Source organism: Taudactylus pleione, unplaced genomic scaffold, assembly GCF_031769625.1.
Source record: "Taudactylus pleione unplaced genomic scaffold, aTauple2 ptg000201l, whole genome shotgun sequence".
In the NCBI taxonomy this organism is placed as follows: domain Eukaryota; kingdom Metazoa; phylum Chordata; class Amphibia; order Anura; family Myobatrachidae; genus Taudactylus; species Taudactylus pleione.
In genome coordinates, this window is record NW_028284603.1 from 49,639,640 (window position 1) to 49,665,296 (window position 25,657).

A 25,657-nucleotide genomic window follows, 5' to 3' on the forward strand; every position below is an offset into this window, starting at 1 on the left:
TCCAATTATTTTATTTCTTGGATAGGTAGAATACATTCAGTTAAGATGAGCGTTCTCCCTCGGTTCTTGTATCTATTTCAGACCCTTCCGATTTACATCCCTCCATACGTGTTCAAAATTCTTCAATACCAAACCTCATATTTCATATGGAACCGGAAACGCCCGCGGATCAGACTAAAGTTGCTTCAGCGGCCCTCCAGGGGTGGGGGTTTGGGTATTCCTGATTTTAAAAAATATTATTATGCTGCGCAGCTCTCTCATTGTGCTCAGTGGTGTAACTTCAATGCGGGGAAGGTCTGGGTTGCTATCGAGGCCGAGGAGCTGGGACTGGCTACTGTATCCCCCCTCTTATGGTTACCTAAGATTCATCGCCCCCGGACAGTTTCTTCCCACCCTGTAATTTTCCGTTCTTTAGCAATTTGGGATTTAACCAATAGATGTTTTAAATTAGCTCCAGCCCCGTCTCCTTTGATACCATTACTTCACAATCCATCTTTTCCTCCTGGTTTATGCAAATCATCTTTTACTGCCTGGGCATCCGGTAATATCTATTATGTAAATGATATCACTATAGATACTAATTTCCCACAATTTTCTGAAATCCGGGATAGAGTGGCAATTCCACCCAAAGATTTTTTCCGGTTCTTACAAATTAGACACTTCCACTCCAAAATTAGCTTGATTCTGATTAGCAGACCTTTGACCTCTTTTGAGTCTATATGTTGGAGAAGACCCTCCACTAAGGGTCTTATTTGTACTATTTATTCTTTACAAGGGGATGAAGTAAGCTCCAATCGGGATTCTCATGAGTTGGTGTGGGAACGAGATTTGGGGCACTCTATAGATGCTGAGGATTGGACGGAGATCTGGGACAACGCTGCCGCCAGTTCTATTTGCGTCAAAATCTATAAATATCTATAAATTGCTAAATCGATGGTACTATGTACCATCGCGGCTACAAGTAATATTTCCCGATGCTTCAGATAGTTGCTGGAGGGGTTGTGGTGGCGAGGGCAATTTTTTGCACATTTGGTGGACTTGTCCCAAACTGGCTAGTATATGGCAGGAGGTTTTCGATCTCCTCTTGCGCCTCTTTGAGATCGCGATTCCCTCTGATCCTCAGCATTTTCTACTTCCCTTAACTCTACCCTCTCTATCCCGATTTCAGAATAAGTTATTCCGTCATATAGTATCTGCTATGACTTGCCAAATTGCCGCAGATTGGAAAAACCTTAATCCTTCTCCAATGCAGGGAATACTATCACATATCTTGTATATATACGAGATGGAATACATGACCGCTTTATTACGTAATACATCCAAAATTTTTGATAAAACATGGTCCCCTTGGTTGACATACCAAAATATTTCCTCTCCATTCAACAATTACATTTTCCTTTTATGTTTTTTTTCCTCTACTATATCTAGATTAAAAGAGAGTGATCCTATATAGAGTCCACCCTTCCTTCTCTTCTCTTATTCTCCTTTGTCTTTCTTAAAGTTTTTTCCTTTCCTTTTATCTCTTTATTCTTTTTTGTTTCTCTTCTATTTTTAAACGGATGGCCACACTGTTGCAGCAAGATACTTTTCTTGCTTCTATATTCTTTCTTTTATTATACTGAGAAAATCTACCATTATATTATATTATTGTTCTGAAATAGTACAGTTCCTATTATAAAAGTATGTTATGTGCTGTATTTTATTTTTGTTTTTTAAATGTACTGTTCTTATGTGATTTGCTCAATAAAAAGAGTTTATAAAAAAAAAAAAAAAAAAAAAAAAAAAAGAATGCCCATGTGGGTTGAAGACTGTTGGCAAACCAAAACGACCATTGAAAATGCAGATTCAGGAACATGTACGGAGTATAAAAAATAAATGAGATAATCATAATGTCCCCAGGCATTTTAAACAATTTCATAACTCTGAACAAAATGGTTTTAAATTCAAGGCCATAGAGCATGTAACCACTGGGGAACGAGGAGGTAATTTACATAATAAATGATCTAGACGTGAGATGTATTGGATATATTCATTGAATACTAGGGTCCCCAATGGTCTTAATGACAATTATGAAATTGCTCCATTTTAAGACTGAAACACTGGCTTGATTTCTATATTATCATTACTGCTACTTTTTAAGGCTTGTTTATGGTTTGTTTTAGGGTCCTAATCATATTTAAATATTGACTTTTTAACTACATGTTGTTTTAATATATAGTTTTTATATCTGTTATTATATCATTCTCCATTGCTGCTATAATTTTTACGTCCGGTTCTATTTTTATAAGTATCTAGTCATCACTATATTTATATTTATATATATATATTTTTTTTCTAGATTTTTACTATTAGCCTCCTGAATTGTTTACTGTTGTTATCATTGGAAGTTTTATGATCCTTAAAAGGTTTTTTATATATATATTGGTTTATGTACTATTACTGAATTATGCCCCTTAATATACACTAAGATGTCTCTAGTACTTATGAAGTACTAGGTTAATTGAGGCTGCACCTTCCTTATTATTTATATGATTGTGCTGGATTTAGACTATGGCAAAATGGTGATTGCCAAACACTAGAGGGATTGCTAGAGGTTGATCTACAACAAAGTGACCACCATTACTCACGAGCGGAGTCCGCCAGAGTCACACGCGGCTGCTGGAGCTGAGGGCACTGTGACCTATTCAGCCCATCCAGAATGCCGGTGAGCTCTGAGCGGGCAAACCGCTCATGATAGGGGACATTTGTTAGAGCCACTATGAGTCCTAAAAACGGACTTTTAAAGAAATGATTTCCAGGTCTGTGGAACGCATTTCCGGCCCATTTCCGGGTTATTGGAATGCATTTCTGGTTACAGAATGGCGGTACTCACGCCCACTAATTAAGGGATGATTTAGGGTATATAAGAAGCATGGCTATGAGTGTTTGTTGTACTCCTGATGAAGTCCTGTATATGGAATTTGGGCAAAACGCGTTGAGGTTATTTATGCTTGGCGATACCTTCTGCCCGGGGATCCTGCTAAGCGATTACTGACATTACAGATAAGCTTATAGTATTTTATTATGTACGGGCATTTTTACTTTGTCCTATGTGTGCATTAAATTTTTTTGTGTTACTGGATTACATTATGGTCCTTTTCTCTTTTTATACCATTTATTGCATGTCACTATGGATGGTACATATATGATTTTGAGCAACCCTGCTCTGAATAAGAAAGCGAAGTGCTGACTACACCGGTGTTTTATGCTGATTGATTTGTGGTTAAATTCCACCGCTGAAGGTACACCTCCATCACATAGGTGATCTTTACTGGTGAAGGGTACCAAAGTCCATATGAGATTGCACTAGGAGGCGCTCCCTTTCCATTTTTTATATATATATATATAATTCAGCAACGTTTTGGGGTGCAACCCCCTTTCTCAAGCCATCACCAATAGCATAACCTTATTCTGTTGGTGATGGCTTGAGAAAGGGGGTTACACCCAGAAACGTTGCTGAATATATTCACCTATTTTTATACATTTAAAAAAGTCTCTGAGTGCCCTTCCTTTCTTTGGAATAATATTATGCATTTGAAGTGAGCACCAGTGAGTATTAAGTATTCTTGGAGTGCCGGCAGACATACTGTATATATATTAGGGGTGTGCACCGGCCACTTTTCGTGTTTTGTGTTTTGGTTTTGGATCTGGATCTTTCTTCGTGTTTTGGATCTGGATTGGTTTTGCCAAAACCACCCTTCCGTGTTTTGGGTTCTGGGTTTTGTGTTTTGGATCTGTATTTTTTTGAAAAAAAGCATAAAAACAGCTAAAATCACAGAATTTGTAGGTTTTTCTGCTCCTATGCTATTATTAACCTCAATAACCTTAATTTCCACTCATTTCCAGTCTATTCTGAACACCTCACACCTCACAATAGTGTTTTTATGTCCAAAAGGTTGCACCGAGGTAGCTGGATGACTATGCTAAGCGACACGAGTGGGCGGCACAAACACGTGACCCATCTAGGAGTGACACTGCAGTGGCAGGCAGGATGGCAGTTAGAAAAACTAGGCCCCAAACTGTACATAATGCAAAGAAAAAAAGAGGTGCAAGATGGAATTGTCCTTGGGCCCTCCCACCCACCCTTATGTTGTATAAACAGGACATGCACACTTTAACAAATCAATCATTTCAGCGCCAGGGTCTGCCACACAACTGTGGCTGAAATGATTGGTTCGTTTGGGCCCCCACAAAACAAGCTGGCAATTAATGTGTCCCTGCACAAACTGGCTCTACGGAGGCAAGATGTCATCCTCATCCTCCTCATCCACCGATTCCTCACCCTCTTCAGTGTGTACATCCTCATCCTCACAAAGTATTAACTCGTCCCCACTTGAATCCACCACCACAGGTCCCTCTGTACCTTCTGGAGGCTGGTCTCCCTGGAAGAGCTGATAATTCATTTTGATGAACATCATCTTCTCCACATTCTGTGGAAGCAACCTCCTACGCCTTTCGCTGACAAGGTTCCCGGCTGCACTAAACACTCTTTCGGAGTACACACTGGAGGGGGGGCAACTCAGGTAAAATAGAGCCAGTTTGTACAGGGGCCTCCAAATTGCCTCTTTTTCCTGCCAGTACAGGTATGGACTGTCTGACATGCCTACTTGGATGCTGTCACCGATGTAATCCTCCACCATTCTGTCAATGGTGACAGTATCATATGCAGTGACAGTAGACATGTCAGAAATTGTTGCCAGGTCCTTCAGTCCGGACCAGATGTCCAAACTTGGTCCTGCCTGCCCTGCATCACCGCCAGCGGGTTGCTTAGGATACCTAAGTTTTTTCCTGGCAGCCCCAGTTGCGGGAGAAAATGAAGAAGGAGCCGTTGACGTGTCACGTTCCGCTTCAGCTGACAGTGTGTTCACCAGCAGGTCTTTGCACCTCTGCAGGCTTGTGTCGGCCGGAAAGAGAGACACCACATAGGCTTTAAACCTAGGATCGAGCACGGTGGCCAAAATGTAGTGGTCTGATTTCAACAGATTGACCACCCTGGAATCCTGGCAAAGCGAATGAAGGGCTTCATCCACAAGTCCCACATGCCGAGCGGAATCGCTCCGTCTTAGCTCCTCCTTCACTTTCTCCAGCTGCTTCTGCAAAAGCCTGATGAGGGGAATGACCTGACTCAAGCTGGCAGTGTCTGAACTGACTTCACGTGTGGCAAGTTCGAAGGGCTGAAGAACCTTGCACAACACGGAAATCATTCTCCACTGCGCTTGAGTCAGGTGCATACCCCCTCCTTTGCCTATGTCATAGGTGGATGTATAGGCTTGTATGGCCTTTTGCTGCTCCTCCATCCTCTGAAGCATATAGAGGGTTGAGTTCCACCGCGTCACAACCTCTTGCTTCAGGTGATGGCGGGGCAGGTTCAAGAGTGTTTGCTGGCGCTCCAGTCTTTGGCACGCAGTCGCTGAATGGCGAAAGTGGCCAGAAATTTTTCGGGCCACCCAAAGCGTCTCCTGCACGCCCCTGTCGCTTTTCAGAAAATTCTGCACCACCAAGTTTATTGTGTGAGCAAAACATGGGACGTGCTGGAATTTGCCCAGATGTAATGCCCGCACAATATTGGTGGCATTGTCAGATATCACAAATCCCCAGGAGAGTCTAAGTGGGGTAAGCCACTGGGCGATGATTTCCCTCAGTTTCTCTAAGAGGTTGTCGGCGGTGTGCCTCTTACTGAAACCGGTGATACACAGCGTAGCCTGCCTTGTAACGAGCTGGCGTTTCTGAGATGCTGCTACTGGTGACGCTGCTGCTGTTGCTGCGTAAGGTGATACATCTACCCAGTGGGCTGTCACAGTCATATAGTCCTTAGTCTGCCCTGTTCCACTTGTCCACATGTCCGTGGTTAAGTGGACATTGTGTACAACGGCATTTTTCAGGACACTGAGGACACTTTTTCTGACGTTTCTGTACAGTCTCGGTATCGCCTGCCTAGTGAAGTGGAATCTAGACGGGATTTGGAACCGGGGACACACTACCTCCATCAATTGTCTAAATCCCACTGCACTAATGGCGGATACCGGACGCACGTCTAACACCAACATAGCAGTCAAGGCCTCAGTTATACGTTTTGCTTCAGGATGACTGCTGTCGTACTTCATCCTCCTCGCTAAGGACTGTTGGAGGGTCAATTGTTTAGTAAAAGTAGTGGTGTTCCTACTTCCTCTCTGGGATGATGAACGACTCCCAGCAGCAGCAGCAACAGCAGCAGCGGCAGCAGTAGGCGTAGCAATGCAGGATCCTCCGGAGGAATCCCGGATAGGAGAGTCAGTCATGCCAGTGATATGGCCTGCAGGACTACTTCCGATCCTGACTAAGGAGGAAATTGACGAGGAGGGAGTTGACGGTGTGGTTTGCAGGCGCTTGGATACAACAGGACAACGGGATTTAGGTGTCCCTGGACTGCTTACGGTCTGAGCCAAAGTTTCTGAACTTGACAGTAACTTTTTATGAACGCGCTGCAGGTGCCGTATAAGGGAGGATGTTCCTAGGTGGTTGACGTCCCTACCCCTACTTATTTCACCTTTACATATGGTACATATGGCAAGACAGTTGTTGTCCGGATTTGGATAGAAATATTGCCAGACCAAAGAGGTGGAATGTTTGGTCTTCTGCCCAGGCATGACCGTGATGGGCTTTTTCATCCCACGGACAACAACTGTCTCCCCCGGAGCCTGATTTAAACAAACCACATCACCATCAGAATCCTCCTCGCCAACTTCCTCCTCAGCGCCAGCTACACCAGTATCCTCATCCTGTTGTACTTCAACAGTGACATCTTCAATTTGCATATCAGCAAGTGGACTGTGGGTGCTCCTTTCAGCACTTGCAGGGGGCGTGCAAATGGTGGAAAGAGCCACCTCTTCCCGTCCAGTGCTGGGAAGGTCAGGCATCGCAACCACCACCACACTTGGACTCTCTTTGGGGATTTGTGATATCTTCTTAGAAAGCACAGTTCTTCGCTGTGCTTTTGCCAGCTTAACTCTTTTGATTTTTTTAGTGGGAGGAGTGCTTCCATCGTCATGTGAAGCTGAACCACTAGTCATGAACATACTAGGGATCGACCTTAGCCGTTCCTTGCCACTCCGTGTCGTAAATGGCATATTGGCAAGTTTACGTTTCTCTTCAGCTGATTTAAATGTCTTTTTCAAGGTCATTTTCCTGAACTTTGCCATTTGGGATTGTATGTGCCCTCTACTATGACATTGGGCATCGGCCTTGGCAGACGACGTTGATGGCATGTTATCGTCTATGTCATGACTAGTGGCAGCAGCTTCAGCACTAGGAGGAAGTGGTTCTTGATCTTTCTCTATTTTATTTTTATCGGAGAAAGTTTGGTCCTCCATTTATGTTATATCGATTTGATATATACGTGCGGCTAAACACAGAAAATAAATTTTTTTTTGGTTCGGACTGGAGTGTACTTTGTGGGTTACAGCACCCTTTAACGGTCAAGCCAGCCGGCCCTTTACTTATGACACAGGCGCACTCTTGGCACTACTTTGTTGATGCACGTGCGGCTACTGCGCACACAATTCACAAACACAGAAAATAATTTTTTTTTGGTTTGGACTGGAGTGTACTTTGGGGGTTACAGCACCCTTTAACGGTCAAGCCAGCCGGCCCTTTACTTATGACACAGGCGCACGCTTGGCACTACTTTGTTGATGCACGTGCGGCTACTGCGCACACAATTCACAAACACAGAAAATAATTTTTTTTTGGTTTGGACTGGAGTGTACTTTCGGGGGTTACAGCACCCTTTAACGGTCAAGCCAGCCGGCCCTTTACTTATGACACAGGCGCACGCTTGGCACTACTTTGTTGATGCACGTGCGGCTACTGCGCACACAATTCACAAACACAGAAAATAATTTTTTTTTAGGTTTGGACTGGAGTGTACTTTCGGGGGTTACAGCACCCTTAACGGTCAAGCCAGCCGGCCCTTTACTTATGACACAGGCGCACGCTTGGCACTACTTTGTTGATGCACGTGCGGCTACTGCGCACACAATTCACAAACACAGAAAATAATTTTTTTTTTGGTTTGGACTGGAGTGTACTTTCGGGGGTTACAGCACCCTTAACGGTCAAGCCAGCCGGCCCTTTACTTATGACACAGGCGCACGCTTGGCACTACTTTGTTGATGCACGTGCGGCTACTGCGCACACAATTCACAAACACAGAAAATAATTTTTTTTTTGGTTTGGACTGGAGTGTACTTTCGGGGGTTACAGCACCCTTAACGGTCAAGCCAGCCGGCCCTTTACTTATGACACAGGCGAACGCTTGACACTACTTTGTTGATGCACGTGCGGCTACTGCGCACACAATTCACAAACACAGAAAATAATTTTTTTTTGGTTTGGACTGGAGTGTACTTTCAGGGGTTACAGCACCCTTTAACGGTCAAGCCAGCCGGCCCTTTACTTATGACACAGGCGCACGCTTGGCACTACTTTGTTGATGCACGTGCGGCTACTGCGCACACAATTCACAAACACAGAAAATAATTTTTTTTTGGTTTGGACTGGAGTGTACTTTCGGGGGTTACAGCACCCTTTAACGGTCAAGCCAGCCGGCCCTTTACTTATGACACAGGGGCACTCTTGGCACTACTTTGTTGATGCACGTGCGGCTACTGCGCACACAATTCACAAACACAGAAAATAATTTTTTTTTAGGTTTGGACTGGAGTGTACTTTCGGGGGTTACAGCACCCTTAACGGTCAAGCCAGCCGGCCCTTTACTTATGATACAGGCGCACGCTTGGCACTACTTTGTTGATGCACGTGCGGCTACTGCGCACACAATTCACAAACACAGAAAATAATTTTTTTTTGGTTTGGACTGGAGTGTACTTTCGGGGGTTACAGCACCCTTTAACGGTCAAGCCAGCCGGCCCTTTACTTATGACACAGGCGCACGCTTGGCACTACTTTGTTGATGCACGTGCGGCTACTGCGCACACAATTCACAAACACAGAAAATAATTTTTTTTTAGGTTTGGACTGGAGTGTACTTTCGGGGGTTACAGCACCCTTAACGGTCAAGCCAGCTGGCCCTTTACTTATGACACAGGCGCACGCTTGGCACTACTTTGTTGATGCACGTGCGGCTACTGCGCACACAATTCACAAACACAGAAAATATATTATTTTTTTAGCACTTGGGGGGAGCACCCCTGATGGACAGAGCACCCCCTGGACAACACTACAGCACCCCTTTAGGACTGGGACACTGCACAGGACTTTGGAACTGACTGCACAACACAGTCCAGCCAGCCCCTATGGACTTTGAAGTAGTGGACACAGCCCCTATTAACAACAGCAGCACAGCACAACACAGCCAGCCCCTATGGACTTTGAAGTAGTGGACAACAGCAGCACTACACTACACTACACTACACAGCACTAACTCCCACCCTCCCTCTTCACTGTCCACAGCCGAGTGAGAAAATGGCGCCGACGCGGGTACCTTATATAGGATCCAAAACCCGCGAGACTCGGAAGGCGGGATGATGACGTTTTGCCTCGATGTCAGATCCGAGTCAGGCGGGAAAAGTCGAGCCTGACTCGGATCGGACTCGGATCGGGGGGGCTCGGGGGGGTTCGGATTTCAGAAATCCGAACCCGCTCACCCCTAATATATATATACTCAGAAATGAAGAATCCAACTGTCTTATCTATGGATAGATAGATCCATAGATCCATGTGCACCATTTATGCCAGAGCTTCAACATGCACCTTATATTTGTCCATGAAAAAATTATTATAATCTGGATATTATAAATTGTCAGAGCCAACAGAAGAACTGTTGGAAGACAACCCAAGCTGTATCTATGCTCTTGATGGCTCAAATCTAATTTCCCTGCCAAAAGCACCAGACCAGAGGCGTAGTGTGGAGCAGGGGCGGGCTGGGCATGGGGCAGGGTGCCACCTGCCCCCCTGGCCGGTACAACTGAGCAGCATTAGAGCCGGCCGGTCCTTTGCCAGACTGCCTGTCTGGCAGGCTCACATCAGCCCGCCGGACCAGCTCTCATCTGCCGGCTGTGCGCTACCAGGAACGCAAATCGGAAGCTGTGGTATACTCCGAATAGCGGGCACTTACGGGTGCCAGGAGGAGTAGCCGTGGAAGGCAGCAGTGGCAGCCGAGCGGCGCTAGCGGTAGTTGGACTGGTGGCTGCTATATCCCCCCCATCCGGAGAAGTGACCTCAGTGCTGGTAAGTAACTGTGGCTCTCTCTGGGAGGGGGAGGAGGAGTGATTGCTGCCCAACACTGCTGGTGATACCATGTACTCAGCTCCCACCCCAGTGCCTTATGCCTCCCACTTGACTGCCTCACACTTAACTCCCTGCTCACTGCACCTAGGGGCCTATTTATTCACCCACACTGCCTTTACCTGTTTATACACAGTCTTTATATATATATATATATATATATATACTCTGTGTGTGTATCTATATATATATATATATATATATATATATATACACAGACACATACATACATTATATATATATATATATACACACACATACATACATAATATATATATATATACATATACAGTATACATAGTGTTTGTGTATATATACTTGTCCCCTTGTGAGCTCACTTCGCTCACCACATTATTATGTTCCCCCTCTATGTCCACGTGGATAGTAGGGAATGACGTTGGACAGCAACTGATGTCAGGGTACATCTACGGAGGAGGATCTATCCATCTGCCCCCTTGTCTTTCTCCTCCACCCACTCTCCTCTCCATCTTTCTGTTAATGCCCCTTTTTCCTTGCTCTTCTATTATCCCCTTCTTACCTCCTCCTCTCCCTTCAATCATATCTCTTCCCTGCTACATCTGTTTCCCCACTACATACCCGCCCTCCCCCCTACAAATCCCCTTCCTCCACCACACACATGCTCCCTTCTCCCCACTACACTTTTAACCTCCTCTCCCATACACATCCACTCTTCGCATTCAGTACCACAAAACTGAACCTAAGGATGGCAAGTCTGTTACTAAGTCACTTATTTATCACAATCTGAATTTTGTATGTAGATGTGATAAATATTTTATGCCCAAATTCACAATGTGTTAATATTTTCATGCAAATTTACTAAAATCTTCTTGCCAGGAGACGGGCTCTGATAAGATCCTACCCTGGAATAGAGCTGGAAGCAGTGTGATAGCGTAACGCTATCACAATGCTTTCTGGTTCGGGTCCTCGGCACACACTGTGCATGAGCAGCTTTCAAGGGCCAACAGAGAGGGATACAGAGCACCCCTCTCCAGGAAAATAGTAGCCCATAGGCTACTATAGGGTAACGCCATCTTGAGATAGCGTTACCCTATCGGGGCCAAGCTCCACAATGTGCTGCTAGAAAAGCCAGGGCCACTTGCTTGTGTTTGCCCCCCAGACTAAAGGTTGCCCCTGGTGTGGAGCAATGGTGAGTGGATCAAGCACACGCTCCCCTCCCATCCTTGTCCAGAACTGTGCCAGGGGGGGTGTGGCCAGCATATTGAAAAATAGTGCAGCCAAAGCTGTGATCCCAGTTCATTGGAAATCTACCTCTCCTCCCACTATAAATGAATGGTTCTCTAGACTGGAGTTCTACATGATTATGGACGATCTCATGATGTCTAGTGCTACTAAATTTAACGAGTTTAGCGCAATCTGGACCCCTTGGCTTTTGTTTAAAGAGTCTCCCTCCTATCTCAATATTGTTCAGGGTGGGTGCTAAATAATTTTTTGGGTTTTCTAGTTTGCTTGAATTGTTTCTCGGGTGACACCCCTCTTTTTCTCATTTTCCTAATTTCTCTTTTCTACTTTATTTTTATCACTAATTGTTTTCAGTTGTTGATGCTTAAGGTGTGATATGTTTTGCTCTCTGTGATATGGCAAATTTATTTAATTTATTATATATTTTGAGGTTGGAATTTTTTTTTGCACCATGTCGGTATTTCATACCATGTGTTAATGGTTTTGGTGATATTAATAAAAACTTTAATTGCAAAAAAAAAAAATGTTCCCCACAGTCAGTGGTGGCTTTCCCACTAGGCACATGCCTAGGGGTGTCACTTGATGGGGATGGTCCAGCAGACTGACCCCCTCCCCTTTCTCCCCCACCCCCAGTGACCCATGAGCTGCATTTGAGCAGCAGGCCTTTTTTTTTTACCCGGAGAGGGAGAGTGACTTCCTTGTGAGCAGGGGGGCAGAGCTACAGGGACAGAGCAGAGCAGGGCTGCTGTCTAAACCTGGCCATGAGTGGGTCCAGTGTATTGCATGTAAAGGGTGGGCTCATATTGCTTGCGTAAGAGGTGATGCAGTAGCATTTACTTGCACTAATTGTGAATCAGAAATAGACAGTGAAGACGATAAGTGATGTCTGTCATTGTCATCAGACTATGGGCCTGATTCATTACCAATCGCAACTGCGATTACACACGCAATTGGCCAATTGTTGCGTTTTGCGAATGCGTTCTGCGCATGCACAAAAGTATCCCTGCGATCGAAGTGTCTATGCAGAGTGATTGACAGGAAGTGATCGTATGGTGGACGGTGAGACGCAGCTGTGCCAGTGTGTTTGAACGCCGTTACAGGGGCATGCATAAAGTAGCCACTGCGATGCCATACGCAGCTTGGGCTTTCACTGCGTGCAATGAGGTTAGCAATTTCTGAGTAAGGTCAGACGTTGTGCAAGTGTGCGTGACGCTGCGATGGTACTTGATATTACCGACGGTTTTACAGACTTGCTCAGTATTATGAATGTGTGTAAGGTACAGTGGGCGTCCTTATGTTTGGCTGCAATGGCAATGCGATTGCAATCATTAGCATATTGTCGCAGTGAGACTGCGTGCGATTACGGAGCTATAGCGATCCATAATGAATCAGGCCATATATACTAAATATATGCCAAATGTGATTTTGTGATAAATGTACAAAGTTTTCTAATGAACGCTTTTTATATTAAGATTTTGTGTCGATTATTTTGTCTGTAACAAATTACCCCAACCCCTTAACAACTTACCCTCGTCGGGGGCAGGTTGTTACGATTATTTTTGCTCCGAAAAACATGTTTTTATTTTTAATAATAATTATTGGATGTAACTTAAGCTGCATATACACGTAAAGATTTTCTGCCCAACCATCCAACTAGTTGATTGGTTGGAATGAAAATCTAGTAAGGTATGAAAGCAAATGACAATCGGCAATTTGCTCCCAATCGCCGGAAAATGGACAAAAACTGTTTTTTTTTAACAAATTGTTTAGATCAAACATTCATCTGTTTTCTGGCATTTAGGAGCAAATTGCTGATCATCAGTTACTCCCATACGTTACCAGATTTTCATTCCAACCAATCAACTAGTTGGATTGTTGGACAGAAAATCTTTATGTGTGTAACCAGCTTTACGCCCAATTTAAATAGAAGAATACTGTTTTGTTTGTACATTTTCTGTTTGGTTGGGATTAAATATTTTTGAGATATTTGAATTTCTGTATTTTTGTAACAACTAGCTGCGCCTTCCCCTACAGTATAAAAACAGATGATTTTTGTAGCCAGCACTTTCTGGCTTGATGGTCAAAATCTTATAATACAAATGTCTATACACAAGCAATCAAGAAGCAGACTCTCCATACACTGTGCCCTGTTCCTGAACGCTCCACTCTTTGTTGCTACCTTGGATTAATTACTGTATTGGTGAGATGGGTGCTGTTAGACATCAATTATTTAATTTAGCCCAGTTTACTGCGATGGGGATATGACTTAGAAATTCAGATGCAGAACACTTTGTACTAAGTGGAATAAGTAATATCACAGGGACAGAGACGTATTTATAGAGGAGGGGGCCAGTGTTAACTCACCATCAGGGGCACCCCCCTCTCTCCGGCGGACGCGGCGTACTGACACTAGACTTTGCGCACTAGTCTGTGCCCAGAGTCTACTGCGCGTGCGCAGTACACCGGGAAAATGGTGCGGCAGCCATTTTCCCGGCAATTTCCATACTGCACATGCGCAGAACACCGGGAAAGAGGCCGCTGCGGCCACTTTCCAGGCATTCTGTGTAGCACCTCTCTAGCTGACGTAGGACTTTGGAGAGGTAAGTATTTGGAAGTATGGGTGCAGGGTGTGTGGTGTGGGCCCTCCTGGACCCAGGGGCCCGTGTGCCCCACACCCTGTACCCATTGTAGATACGCCATGGGACATAACTCTCATATTACCTTCTGGGCAATTTCTCACTACAGTTGCAGGAGACATGTATAGGCAGTTCTATAAAGGACATAAAAGCTAAAAGCTACACAGTTTAACTGCGATGTGAGGGTAAAAGGAAGGAGCGATCTTGATCTGATGATATCAAGTGAAGGGGAGAAGCAGAGGTCACGGGAGGAATGAGCTGCGCCCTCTAGAAATACAGTGCCGCATGATTTCTCTGTATGGCAGTAGCGACATTTGTCTTAACAAAGGAGTGGCAGAGCTTTCAGTGGCGCCCCCGCCATCTCAGGGCTGTTCTGCTGCTGAAGATCAGGTGGATGATCCCGGCAGCCAATCACTACATTGAGGGAAATCAAACCATGGGAAGTCCACTCCTGGTGGTGCACCCTGTCCCCTCCAGAAGCCAGAGCACATGCCCCACCTACTCTGCCCTCACTACGCCCCTGCAGCAAAAGAAAAACCTTTTGTCTCAGTAGAAAACTTTTGTTCCCGTGGAATATAAGTGCTTGGCCATCAAATGGGCCAATGAGGACTTGCATTATTGTCTACTTGGCGGAGAGTTTACACTGGTAACAGATCACATGCCACTTCGCTGGATGCATTGCCAACAGGAAGGTTAACGCTAAGATGTCCCGATGGTTTTGTTCTCAGTGTAGCACAGACCAGAGGTTCTACATAAAAAAAGGCCTCTCTAGACAGTATGTGCACCTCACAAAATATGTACCCCCTACTTGGCGTTGCTAGGTGGTGGATATGTGGCAATGGGAGCTCCGCTCCCTGGATTTCCAATGTTAATTGACAGGCTGCGAGCTGCAGATTAGACACATAGGGGGGAATTCAATTGTTTTTTTGGGGGGGCGTGCAATTTCACTGCCCTGTTTTTCGCCGTCATCGCAGCTAGCCAGCCTGCTGGTTAGGTCGCAATTCAAATTATTGTATTGTGGGCGTGTAAAAGTGGCGGGCGGCGAAGATCATTTCTTCCCGCCTTGTTAAATGCGCGCCCGGCTTCCCGACGTTAGGCAAGGTCATTTGTGTAGTGCAGAGCGTACTACAAACCAAAACACCGGTGCTGCCAGTACTGTCCCCCCATATATATTGTTCCTTAGGAGTGTCCCCAGATGTGGTCCCCCATGCCAGTTACAAATACAATACTTACCTTGATCCCCGCTTCTGCACCCACCGCCGCCGTCCGCAACTCTGTTCTCCACCGTCTCTTCACCCACAAGCGGAACCGGGCTGGAGCACACTCCCAAGCCAGCCTTCCGGCTCCCGCCGTGGGTGAAGAGACGTGGGAGGACAGAGTTGCAGACGGTGGCGGCAGCGGGGATAAAGGTAAGTATTGTATTTCACCCACGGCGGAATCCAGGAGGGTGAGCTCCAGCCCGGCTCAGCCCATGGGTGCTTGACTGCTAATACTAACTTGTTTTAGCAGCCAAACAACCACGGACGGGGGATGGACAGGAGCTCACTCCAGAGCCAGCCTTCCAGCAGAGAGACTCCATCTAATCGAACCTGAAAGTAGTAGGAGGAATAACATAACCAAGAACACCAAGCATAAACAACAGTGGGCAGTCATTACTAACTATGACGCCCAACACAATTAGAAAAAATGGTAAAAAAACACTGGCATCTATTACTCAAGACACCCCATCCTGAAATGTATAATCCCTGATCAATCATCTTTTGTATACAGGAGGGCAAAGAATCTAAAAAAACATCTAGTTAAGAGTACCTTACCAGTACCTCTAAAAAACCTAATACGGGCCAAAGACTTTCACCGGTGTGGGTTGTGAATTTGGTGCAAAAATGTGAAAGACAACAACACAAAATACAATGCAGTGGAAGTAATTGGAGTGAGGTTGAAAATCAAGGAATTCATTACTTGTAACACGCCGAATGTCATCTATCTGGTTGAATGCTCATGTGGCCTTTTTTTACAGTGGACACACTACAAGACCACTAAAATTTAGAATTTCGGAGCATCTACGGAACATAAGAAAAGGACTCCAAACACACCACCTATCCGATCACTTTAGGATGGAACACAAGTGCTCCACCAAAACACATGCGTAGATTTATTGGCATTAGGCATATAAAATCCTCTTGGAGAGACAAGAACATAGAAAACAATTTAGCAAAGGCAGAGATGAAGACCATCTTTAATCATAAAACCCTTCATCCAAAGGGTTTAAACCAGGATTTCGAATGAAAGTGGTTCCTATGATTTCTCCAACCACTTTTAGACCATACATGGTTTTTATGTTCACACGTTTATATGTATTCTACCATGTAAGGAAACATAGCAGCATTTATATTTGTATTTTTATCCCACTGTTTTTTCCCCACATACATGTTTTTTATATACATGGTTTTAACATACAAATACATATATTTCCATATCCACATGTTCCCTATGTCCTATGATTTGTCCGGGTGATTTTAAATAGATGTATTTGACTATATCAGGATTTAAACCCACTTTGGTGTTACACCACAGACGGCATTTTTATTGCATTTCCTCCCATCTGTATTCATCACATAAAGGTTCATATGTGAGTTTGCTATATGTTATACACCATATTTAGCAATGTTTAAATACACTATATTTAGCTAGGTTTATCCCCTACGGCAGTGGTTCCCAAACTTATTTGAATCATAGCGCCCTAGAGTATCAGCATTGTTTTCATGGCACCCCTAAGCCAAAAGTTTGTTATGGAGAAATTTTAAAACATGCAGTGAAGTTGTACAGTGAAGTAAATGGTGCTTACCTGTCATCCTTAGGGTCAGTTATGTGCTGGTGGACAGGTTTGAGCTTCTGTTTGTCCACATTTTTACATTCCATTGACTATAAAAAATTTGATTTGGTGCTGGACCAACAACCTCAGGGTGCCGCGGCGCAGTTTGGGAACCACTGCCCTACGAATTATTTACCTCCGTGATTACTATTTCAAAGCCAAGGCCTTACAATAGAATTTTATTTGATGTATAAGCACAGTTTATCCCTTTTTTTTACAGATTGTCTTATTGATTGTCATCATGACAACCATCAAAAAAGAAGCAAAAACTACATCACCCATAAGCCATTATTTCAACCATTACTTCCGGGTACAATTGGAACCAAGAGAGATGGTTTACTGTGAAGTTTTTAAATGTAATAGATACGGGGAACCTTGTTTGTGACTAGGAACCTTTAAAGCAGTACAAGTTCCACGGACTCTGGGATATTCTGATGACATCACTTCCGGTCCGCGGACCCGCACCACTTCCGTTTGCGGCGCTATGGAAAAGATTACACATAAGAGGCTCGTCCACAGCATGAGACAGCCAGGACACTAGAAAACTACCCACTGGTAGAATGGACATGTTCTCTTTGAACATTTTAAACACGCACTTCAGACTTCGGGAAAACCGGAAGTGACGATATCGCCGCACACAATAAAAGGACAACACGAGCAACCACCTCCATACCTTGATAAAAAGACGGAGTCCCGAAACGCGTTGGTACAGGAGGCCCACTCAGGACAGGATTCGACACTGATCTAGATCTGAGGTACAGTATGTCTCCTATTTCCACAGTTTTTGGGCTGTTTTAGGTCCGGACCTATCATCACCCATACCTCTCCTCTACTTCAGTGGCAATCCCCTTTTTTTGATTCTTTTATCCTCATTATTTACTACCAATTTTATTCTATGGTACTTTATCCACCATTTTTATATATGGACCTTTGCCCAACACTGGGCTTTTTGTTCTAATAAATGAAGTCTTTTACACACATCTATATGGAGTCCATTCCTTTGAGGGATTCACAGTAAAGAAACCCAGATGTGATTACCTACCCCGTTACGATTGTGAGTACGGGTACGCTGATACCACCACCCTTCTTTTGCTATTGTACTGACATCTGGTCTAAACCACCGGAGTTGAGGTAAGAACGTTATACAAGAAAAATACAGGTGCGTCTTCCAGTCACCACCTCCCCATTTTTTGGCATTGGAGAGAAACAAGGGAGATCTACACATGCCTATTTCCACATTTTAAGAGATATCTATATTGTACAAATTTTATTATCCAATTTTATACCCATTTGATTTTCTGGAAAATACCACACATTGTATGCTTATTTGTATCTTCATGTATGTACGAAAACATCGCTCACTGAACGCAAAGACAAACATCTTCGGAACACCCATAAAATAAAGAGTTAATACAATCTAAATTCCATCTAATATAAGTATTCCTTCTTTGTATTTTTCCCTAACAAACAAAGCATCGCCAGTTCTCCATGTTCAGCTCTGTCCGTGGAGTTGAGCAAATGTAAGACACTAAGGTGCCTATTAATCAAGCCCATTTTGTATAAAATTAAGCAAACAGCAGTCATTTTATGTATCCCCACTATGTACTAACACCCAACACAGAAATCTCCTGCAAAAAGCTTATTACTTGCGTAGATCGCAGTCCTCGTTATTATCAATGTGGACTACGCGGTCTGACCCCTATGTACCAAACTCAGAAGAGCAAAGTTTTTTTGGAGTTTGGTCCCGTTGGTTCAATGGAGGCATTCTCGCACGAGAGGAATCTTCTGATCCCTCTCCCACAGCCTCCATTCGGCGCTGGACTCTGACACTGAGCGCTTGCGCAGTGTCAGATTCTCAGGAGGAGTCTTCTATTCCAACATGCCGGGGATGTAACTTGCAGGGACAGCGGTTATCACTACTGCTGTCCCTGCGAGTTATAGTTAGTACGTAGCTGGGAAATTGTGAAAAATTAAAAAGTCAGTCGCAAGACAAGACTGTTATATATAGGCACCTAAATCATCATAATTACCACTTTTTTTTCCTTCTACAATGTGCAAAATACAAATACATCTATTTCAGCTGAATATTAAACTCTTGAACCAATTGGACTCAGCTATTTATCAAATTACCATTTAATTCTTATCAAAAGGTTTTCTTTACAAAAGATAAAAACATTTTTCAACTCAAAACAGCAAGTCATGGTAGGTCTTCGTTTGTCTTTTCTTCACTCTAAAATAAAAAAAAATAAATAAAAAAATATATATATATTATTTCAACCATTCTACTATACCTTTCTTACTAAAGATACACATTATTATGCATAACTACATTTCAATTCCACGTAGGAAAAAAGCTGTGTGTAACTATATCTCCCTGCATTTATAACTGTCATGTACGGCTAATAATTTATTTCATAGAACATTACATGTATTAATGAAATGCGGTAAGCACCATCACTAGCGCACACAGGGGGTTTCTGAGTACCTAGACCCACTCCCCCCGTTCATTGGCCGCAGTAGGGGGGCAGAGCCAATACGGCAAGCCCCGCCCCCATATCCCCACAAATTGCAGCATTACGCTACGGGGCTGAATGACGCAAGGTGCCTGCCACCTTAGGCAACCAGTTGCTAGATCAAAAGTGTAAGTATGTACAGCATGTGTACCATTTTAGTGTGCTTATATGTGTTAGTGTGTGTATGTATGTGTATGCGTTTTATTATTTCTTATTACGCTTACTGAGGAAGCCGCCGATACCTGGCAGATACAGGGAAACATGTTTATTGCTATTTGAGAGACCAGCTGGCTATATACACGTTCCTGGAACTCCCTATTATGTCTTTTTCGGTGATCCGGCTGTCTAAATTCCAGAGATGGTTGTGTGACATACAGCGGATACACAGCCGAGAGCAGAGAGAAGGGAGAGAGAGAACCATTGAAAGAAAGCATGTGAAAAACATCTTCAATTGTCAGAGAAGACGTGGTAAACTATATATATTTTTTTTCATGGCCAGGATTAATTATATATGAGGCATGCATGCACTTTCTACTAACAAATACTAGAGATTTTACTGATTTTTTGGAGCAATTTTGTGTTTACGCTAGAGTGCTACTGTGTGACTTTATTATTGAGACTTATATGAGAACTGTGTTCTGATTGAATGTGGAGATCTGTGCAGGTAACTTACTGCTACACCATTGTCGGAATCAGCTGGGGAACTTTGTGCTGTTGGAATATAAGCTGCTGCTCAACAACCTAATGCTTTAGAATTTTAGATCTTATTAAAATACAAACAAACAGCTATACAATAGTGATGTCAAAACCAGCTGGAGAACTGTGTTGTTAGTACATAAGCTGCTACATAATAACTTGCTGCTTTATGACATAGATACTTAAACAGCTATCTGAACTCTGTGCTGCTGATACACAAATCACTGTGAAACAAGGTTGAAAATTGCATTTTTCGTCCACAGCTTGTAAAGTCCCATGTGCTATTTTAAATGAGGAAGGGATACAAATTAGGAGACTTATATTAATGTTAAGACTTGTATTAATGTTTAATGTATGCTTGTCTGAAATAGTTTTGGTTTAATAGTTTCTGCTAATTAGCTGGTATTCCTCTTTTATTAAAGAAAGAAATTAATAAATAATTTTTCTATATCGAAGAACTGTTTGCTAGCGCTTTCTATTCTTTTTCTGATTTTGTTTTATTATGAATGTGTTAATGTTTGTATACTGTATATGTCTAAGTGTTAGTGTGTATATATGTGCATGTTTGTGTTTATGTGTATGTCATAATTGTCTACTGTATATGTAGAAGTGTTAGTGTGTGTATATATGTGCATGTTTGTGTATGTCATAATTGTCTACTGTATATGTATAAGTGTTAGTGTGTATATATGTGCATGTTTGTGTTTATGTGTATGTCATAATTGTCTACCGGCACGGCCACGAGGCTCCTGAAAATCGGGTGGCGCTCCAGAACGCCTGGAAAGGTGGGCAAGTCTCCCAGAGGCTGGGACCACCAGGCCGTGGCCGCACAATTCTGGGGTGAAGTGGGGGTATAGGAGGCTGATGATGCAATTCGCATTGTATCGTGCCATCGTGGCTCCGCCCACCGCTTCACAATGCAGGTAATCATGGCATTACAAAGTGGGGGTCGGGGCTACGATGACTCTATTGCGACGTCATTATGGCCCCAAACCAGCCCACCTTTGATGCTCTCCCTCTCCCAGAGCGCCGACCTGGGAAGAGGCAGTCAAAAGGTTGTGAGGTATGGTGTATATACATGTTAGTGTATGTATAGTGTATCGGTTATACATAGTATATACATGTTATATATATGTTTAATAAACACACATAATATGTATATATATATATATATAAACACACCCGCCATTAGGGGGAACAGTATCAGTCTCTGAGGGGGGGGCCAGCTGCATGCCAATGATTCCACCTGCGAACTGCTTCTTTTTCAAAGGTAGATGTCTGCCTGTGACTAAGAAGCAGTTTGGTGATAAAATCAGGGGCACAATTACTTGGGTGCTACCTTTGCCCCCTGCACCCAGCTGCTCACCTTATATCGCATGGTGCATGCCCAGTAACGAGAACCAAGAGGGAAGTCAGGTCAGACAGGCCTAAAAGAGGTAGGCGTTCAGTGCTGGATTACCAGGACCAGGCTCTGAGTGGTTTTATTATTTTTTGAGGACACTTAGGGGTTGCAATTATAAGTGCCTGTGTTTCATTATGCCACGTGCTGCGGCTGTAAAACCCCACTTGTTGGTGTGAATGCCGGCGTGCTGTAAAATCGTATTGGGTGCCAAAACCTTCACTGGTCCGATGCTGGTGTGGACAATTTTTATTTTACATTTATATTAATTTATTTGTTTAAGGTTTGTGTGTCCGATGGAATGTGGAGAGGTCTTAGGGGTATAAGGCACACGTGCTGGTACATGCTGCATCTTTACATCCACCAGGTCAGAAGTTGGGGGTAGGATGGGTGGGGCCCTCTCCGTTTCATCTTTACTGGGCCATATACTTATCTGATGGCAGTGTATGTATGCATATATATATATATAAAAAAAAATAAAAAATAAAAAAAAATAATAAAACATCTTTACTTCATTGCTAAGTCCGGATGAGTGCCGCTTATTCCTGCTACTCAGAGCAGGAGACATGGCTTATATATATATATATATATATATATACATATACATATATATATATATATATAGTGTGTGTGTTAATAAAAGAATAAAAGACCCCCCCCCCCAAAAAAAATAATTAAATAATAATAATTAAAATCCTATGCTCTTACTTGCATTGATACAAAGCAGAGGCAGTGGTAGCACAGCAGGAAGAGGAGATATCATTGAGCTTTGCAGCCTTAGAACAGATCTAACTTCTTCTGTGTCTCTGCCAGCTTGGTGTGCAGCCTCCTCTTCTTCCAGTCCAGGTACTTCCTGCGCTGTCTGTTTGCCTGCCAGCCCACAAGCACGCCAGCAGAGAAGGTGAGCAGCAAGGCCAGGTACAGGCTACGCTCTGACACCTCTACCATGATGAGCTGAGCCGGGGGCTCCCTCTCTACTAACACCTGTCTCCGGCAGAGAGCGCAGCCTGGTTCTCTCCGCCAAGGTCGCGGTCGCAGCTATTATACGTTCCAGCGGACTAACATACATCTGTTTGCAAGAGCTCAAACTGTCACAATAAGACACGGAGGCGGCGGCCATATTCCTGCAGACTTTCTACTACACAAAACTGTCTGGCTTCGCGGAAAGTTATATGAATGTACTGGAGACAGTTCAACCTATAGCCTTCTGTACTTTGGTTCATCATCTCTATGAACGTTACTATGGAGAAGGCTTAGTTATCTTGATCAGTAATTTCACTTCTTTGCTTCTAGTACTTTGAGATGAGTATTAAATCACATTTGTCTACTGCTATAATCAAAGTTGGGCTGTTTCTACAGTATGAAAGCTTCAAAAGCATAGTAGCCAATGCCCACTGTAATTAATACCCACATTTTAAAGATGTGTCCCTGGAAAAGTACCTATAGTTTTGTACATAATGCACATAATGGGTGTGACTGAGTCACATGGATCTCTGGTCCTGGGCACGTACAGTGCTTGCACATACGGAGATGAGAATTTATGTTTCTCTTTCATCCACTAGGGGACACTGGAGGTGCTTACGCTGGGGTATAGAGGCGTGGATAGCTGGAGGCGGCACTTTAAATAATTTAGAAGTGTGAAGCTCCTCCCCCTCTATGCCCCATCAGCCCTCAGTTTAGAAAATGTGCCTCATGGAGCTGGTCACAATCTGCTGTGATCCAGCAGCACATATATGTTTATTTCTTTTATTTAGGTTTATTTATTTTGTACATCTTTTACACTATATTAGGTACCCTTCGCCACCTCTCTAAAGGTGGGGTCCGGGTACCTGGCGCCCTGTTCTTAGTAGAACAGGAAGGAGTGCACAGCGCTTATTACAAAAGCACTGACAGCTCCTTATCACCACAGCACAACTCTAATAGGAAGAAGAGTGTGCTGCATGCTGTGAGAGCCTCCAGGGAGCGCAGTGAGTATTGCTGTGCATTCCCCGCTCCGACCTGCACCCCCCCGGCGCACATCGCCTGCCGCTCGCCCGTTGCCCAGTGTGTACATAGCGCTGCTGCGCTGCTTCAGGCGGGGGCATTCAGACAGCCGGATAGGCTGTAATCAGCTAACAATAAATATTGCTCAATCGAGTGACAGAAAATTGTATTCTAGTCACCATACTGTGATAAAAGCACATCTACATATAGTAGGAGTTCTGCTTTTGCTGGTTAATATAATAAATGAATATCGGACATACAATAAGATAAGTTATAAGCCATATACAAGCAGGAATCAGGCAATATATCAGGTTCTATATCCATTCATGAATATCGATATTATCATAAAGTTTGCCACTATATTAGTTTGCATATAAACATTCATCAAAATCTGTACATCAGATTGTAACTGGTACGATTTTTACATACGATCTAATACATTATCACTCCATTAGATTGATCTTATCCAGAGATTTCATTAGGTTATTTATTTTCATACCCTTGCAGCTAATCATACTCACTACTAGAATTATCATATAATTTCTACAGTGGAACAGTGATTTTATATTGTATTAAAACATAACATTCACATAGTCACTTTTCACTTATTAAATTTCACTTTGTAGTTTTTATCATTCTAAATGATATTTTAATATTTCGTATTGAGCTTTGGTTTCAGTTAGTTAGATGTGTTCTTTTAATATATATCAATAAAAGTTATATTTTACTTATATCAGTCCTAGTGCACTGCCTTATAGACTTCTTCTTTCTGTTTTTGTATAGGCTGTAATCAGTCCCTGCTCGCCGCTAAGGGCTGCAGAGGGACGGAGGGGGCCTGCATTGCGGGGCTGAACTCCGACCTGCACCCCCCCCGGCGCACGTCGCCTGCCACCCAGTGTGTACATAGCGCTGCTGCGCTGCTTCAGGCGGGGGCATACAAGAGACAGCCGGATAAGCTGAAATTAGTCCCTGCTCGGCCCTAAGGGCTGCAGAGGGACGGAGGGGGCGTGCATTGCGGGGCTGAACACTCCAGACTCCGCTGAGTCTTTCCTGCCCAATGAGCTCCTCCGTTAGACGGGGGCAGCCATTTTAGACTGCAGACAAACTTTTTAAGGACGGGGGCGGAGCTACCCAGCGTGGTCTCTCTCACACTGCTCAGGCACAGAGCTGTTACAAACAGCGTGCCTGCCATATTTTGCAAAACTTAAAGCCTGCATTCTCTCCCTCCTGAAGGCAGAGTGCAGCTGCATGGCTACAGAAGGCTGGACTCCTGCACAACCATTAGCCCTACATCCCTGGTACAGAAGGCTGTGAGAAAGTGCAGGGAGTCTACTCTGTGGGAGGGAAGTGGGGTTTATCTCCTCCTCTGTGTCCCAGACCAGCCTTATGTTTTCAGTGTGTCCTTCTGAGTGACTGTGTGTATCAATGTCAAGCAGAACAAACGCTTCTCAAAAGTTGTTTGTCTGTTCTAAGTGTAACACGTATGCCGCTGGGTCCACGTTATGTGACGCTTGTATAACAATGGAGTCATCTATGGCTGTTACTAACTCACCCCCATGGGCCGCTGACATGGTAGGAGTTATGACGGACTTAACGTCACAGTTAGCTGAGGCACGCAGGTCTCAATATTGGTATCAGTACACGCATATCTGTGTCTACTATTTCCTCCCTGGGTGGCTGGGTTAAACAGATCTCTAGACACCGTGGTACAGGTTATGGGTACAGCAGTGTCTGTACCCTCCAATTCACACCATTAACGGGAGTTAGAGTCCGCCTCTCCCGGGGTGGAATCTCTAATTTTGGCAGTCAGTTATATCCTCAATTTACCTAAGGCTATAATTCCTGCGTCCCAGAGTATGAATTAGTTCATGTACCCGGCTGTTTTTCCGTTGTCACAGCAGCTTTCTGTGACCTAGAAACAGCCGAATAAGCGGTTCAAAATTCCACGTCTGTTTCCGGCTAGCTATCATTTTCCATCGTCCATGTTGGAAAAGTGGGAAACGTCTTTTCATGT

General features: G+C 43.8%; 1 protein-coding gene across 1 annotated transcript; it reads right to left on the minus strand.

Annotated features, from left to right (window-relative positions):
- Positions 1 to 19,169: 19,169 nt before the first annotated feature.
- On the minus strand, positions 19,170 to 22,702 carry MTLN (mitoregulin). The gene is made up of 2 exons (XM_088477604.1): positions 22,369 to 22,702; positions 19,170 to 19,282 (listed from the first exon to the last, which is right to left on the minus strand). Exon 1 carries the CDS (start codon positions 22,606 to 22,608, stop codon positions 22,438 to 22,440), a length of 171 nt encoding a protein of 56 aa, XP_088333730.1. The 5' UTR covers positions 22,609 to 22,702; the 3' UTR covers positions 19,170 to 19,282; positions 22,369 to 22,437.
- Between the last annotated feature and the right edge of the window lie 2,955 nt (positions 22,703 to 25,657).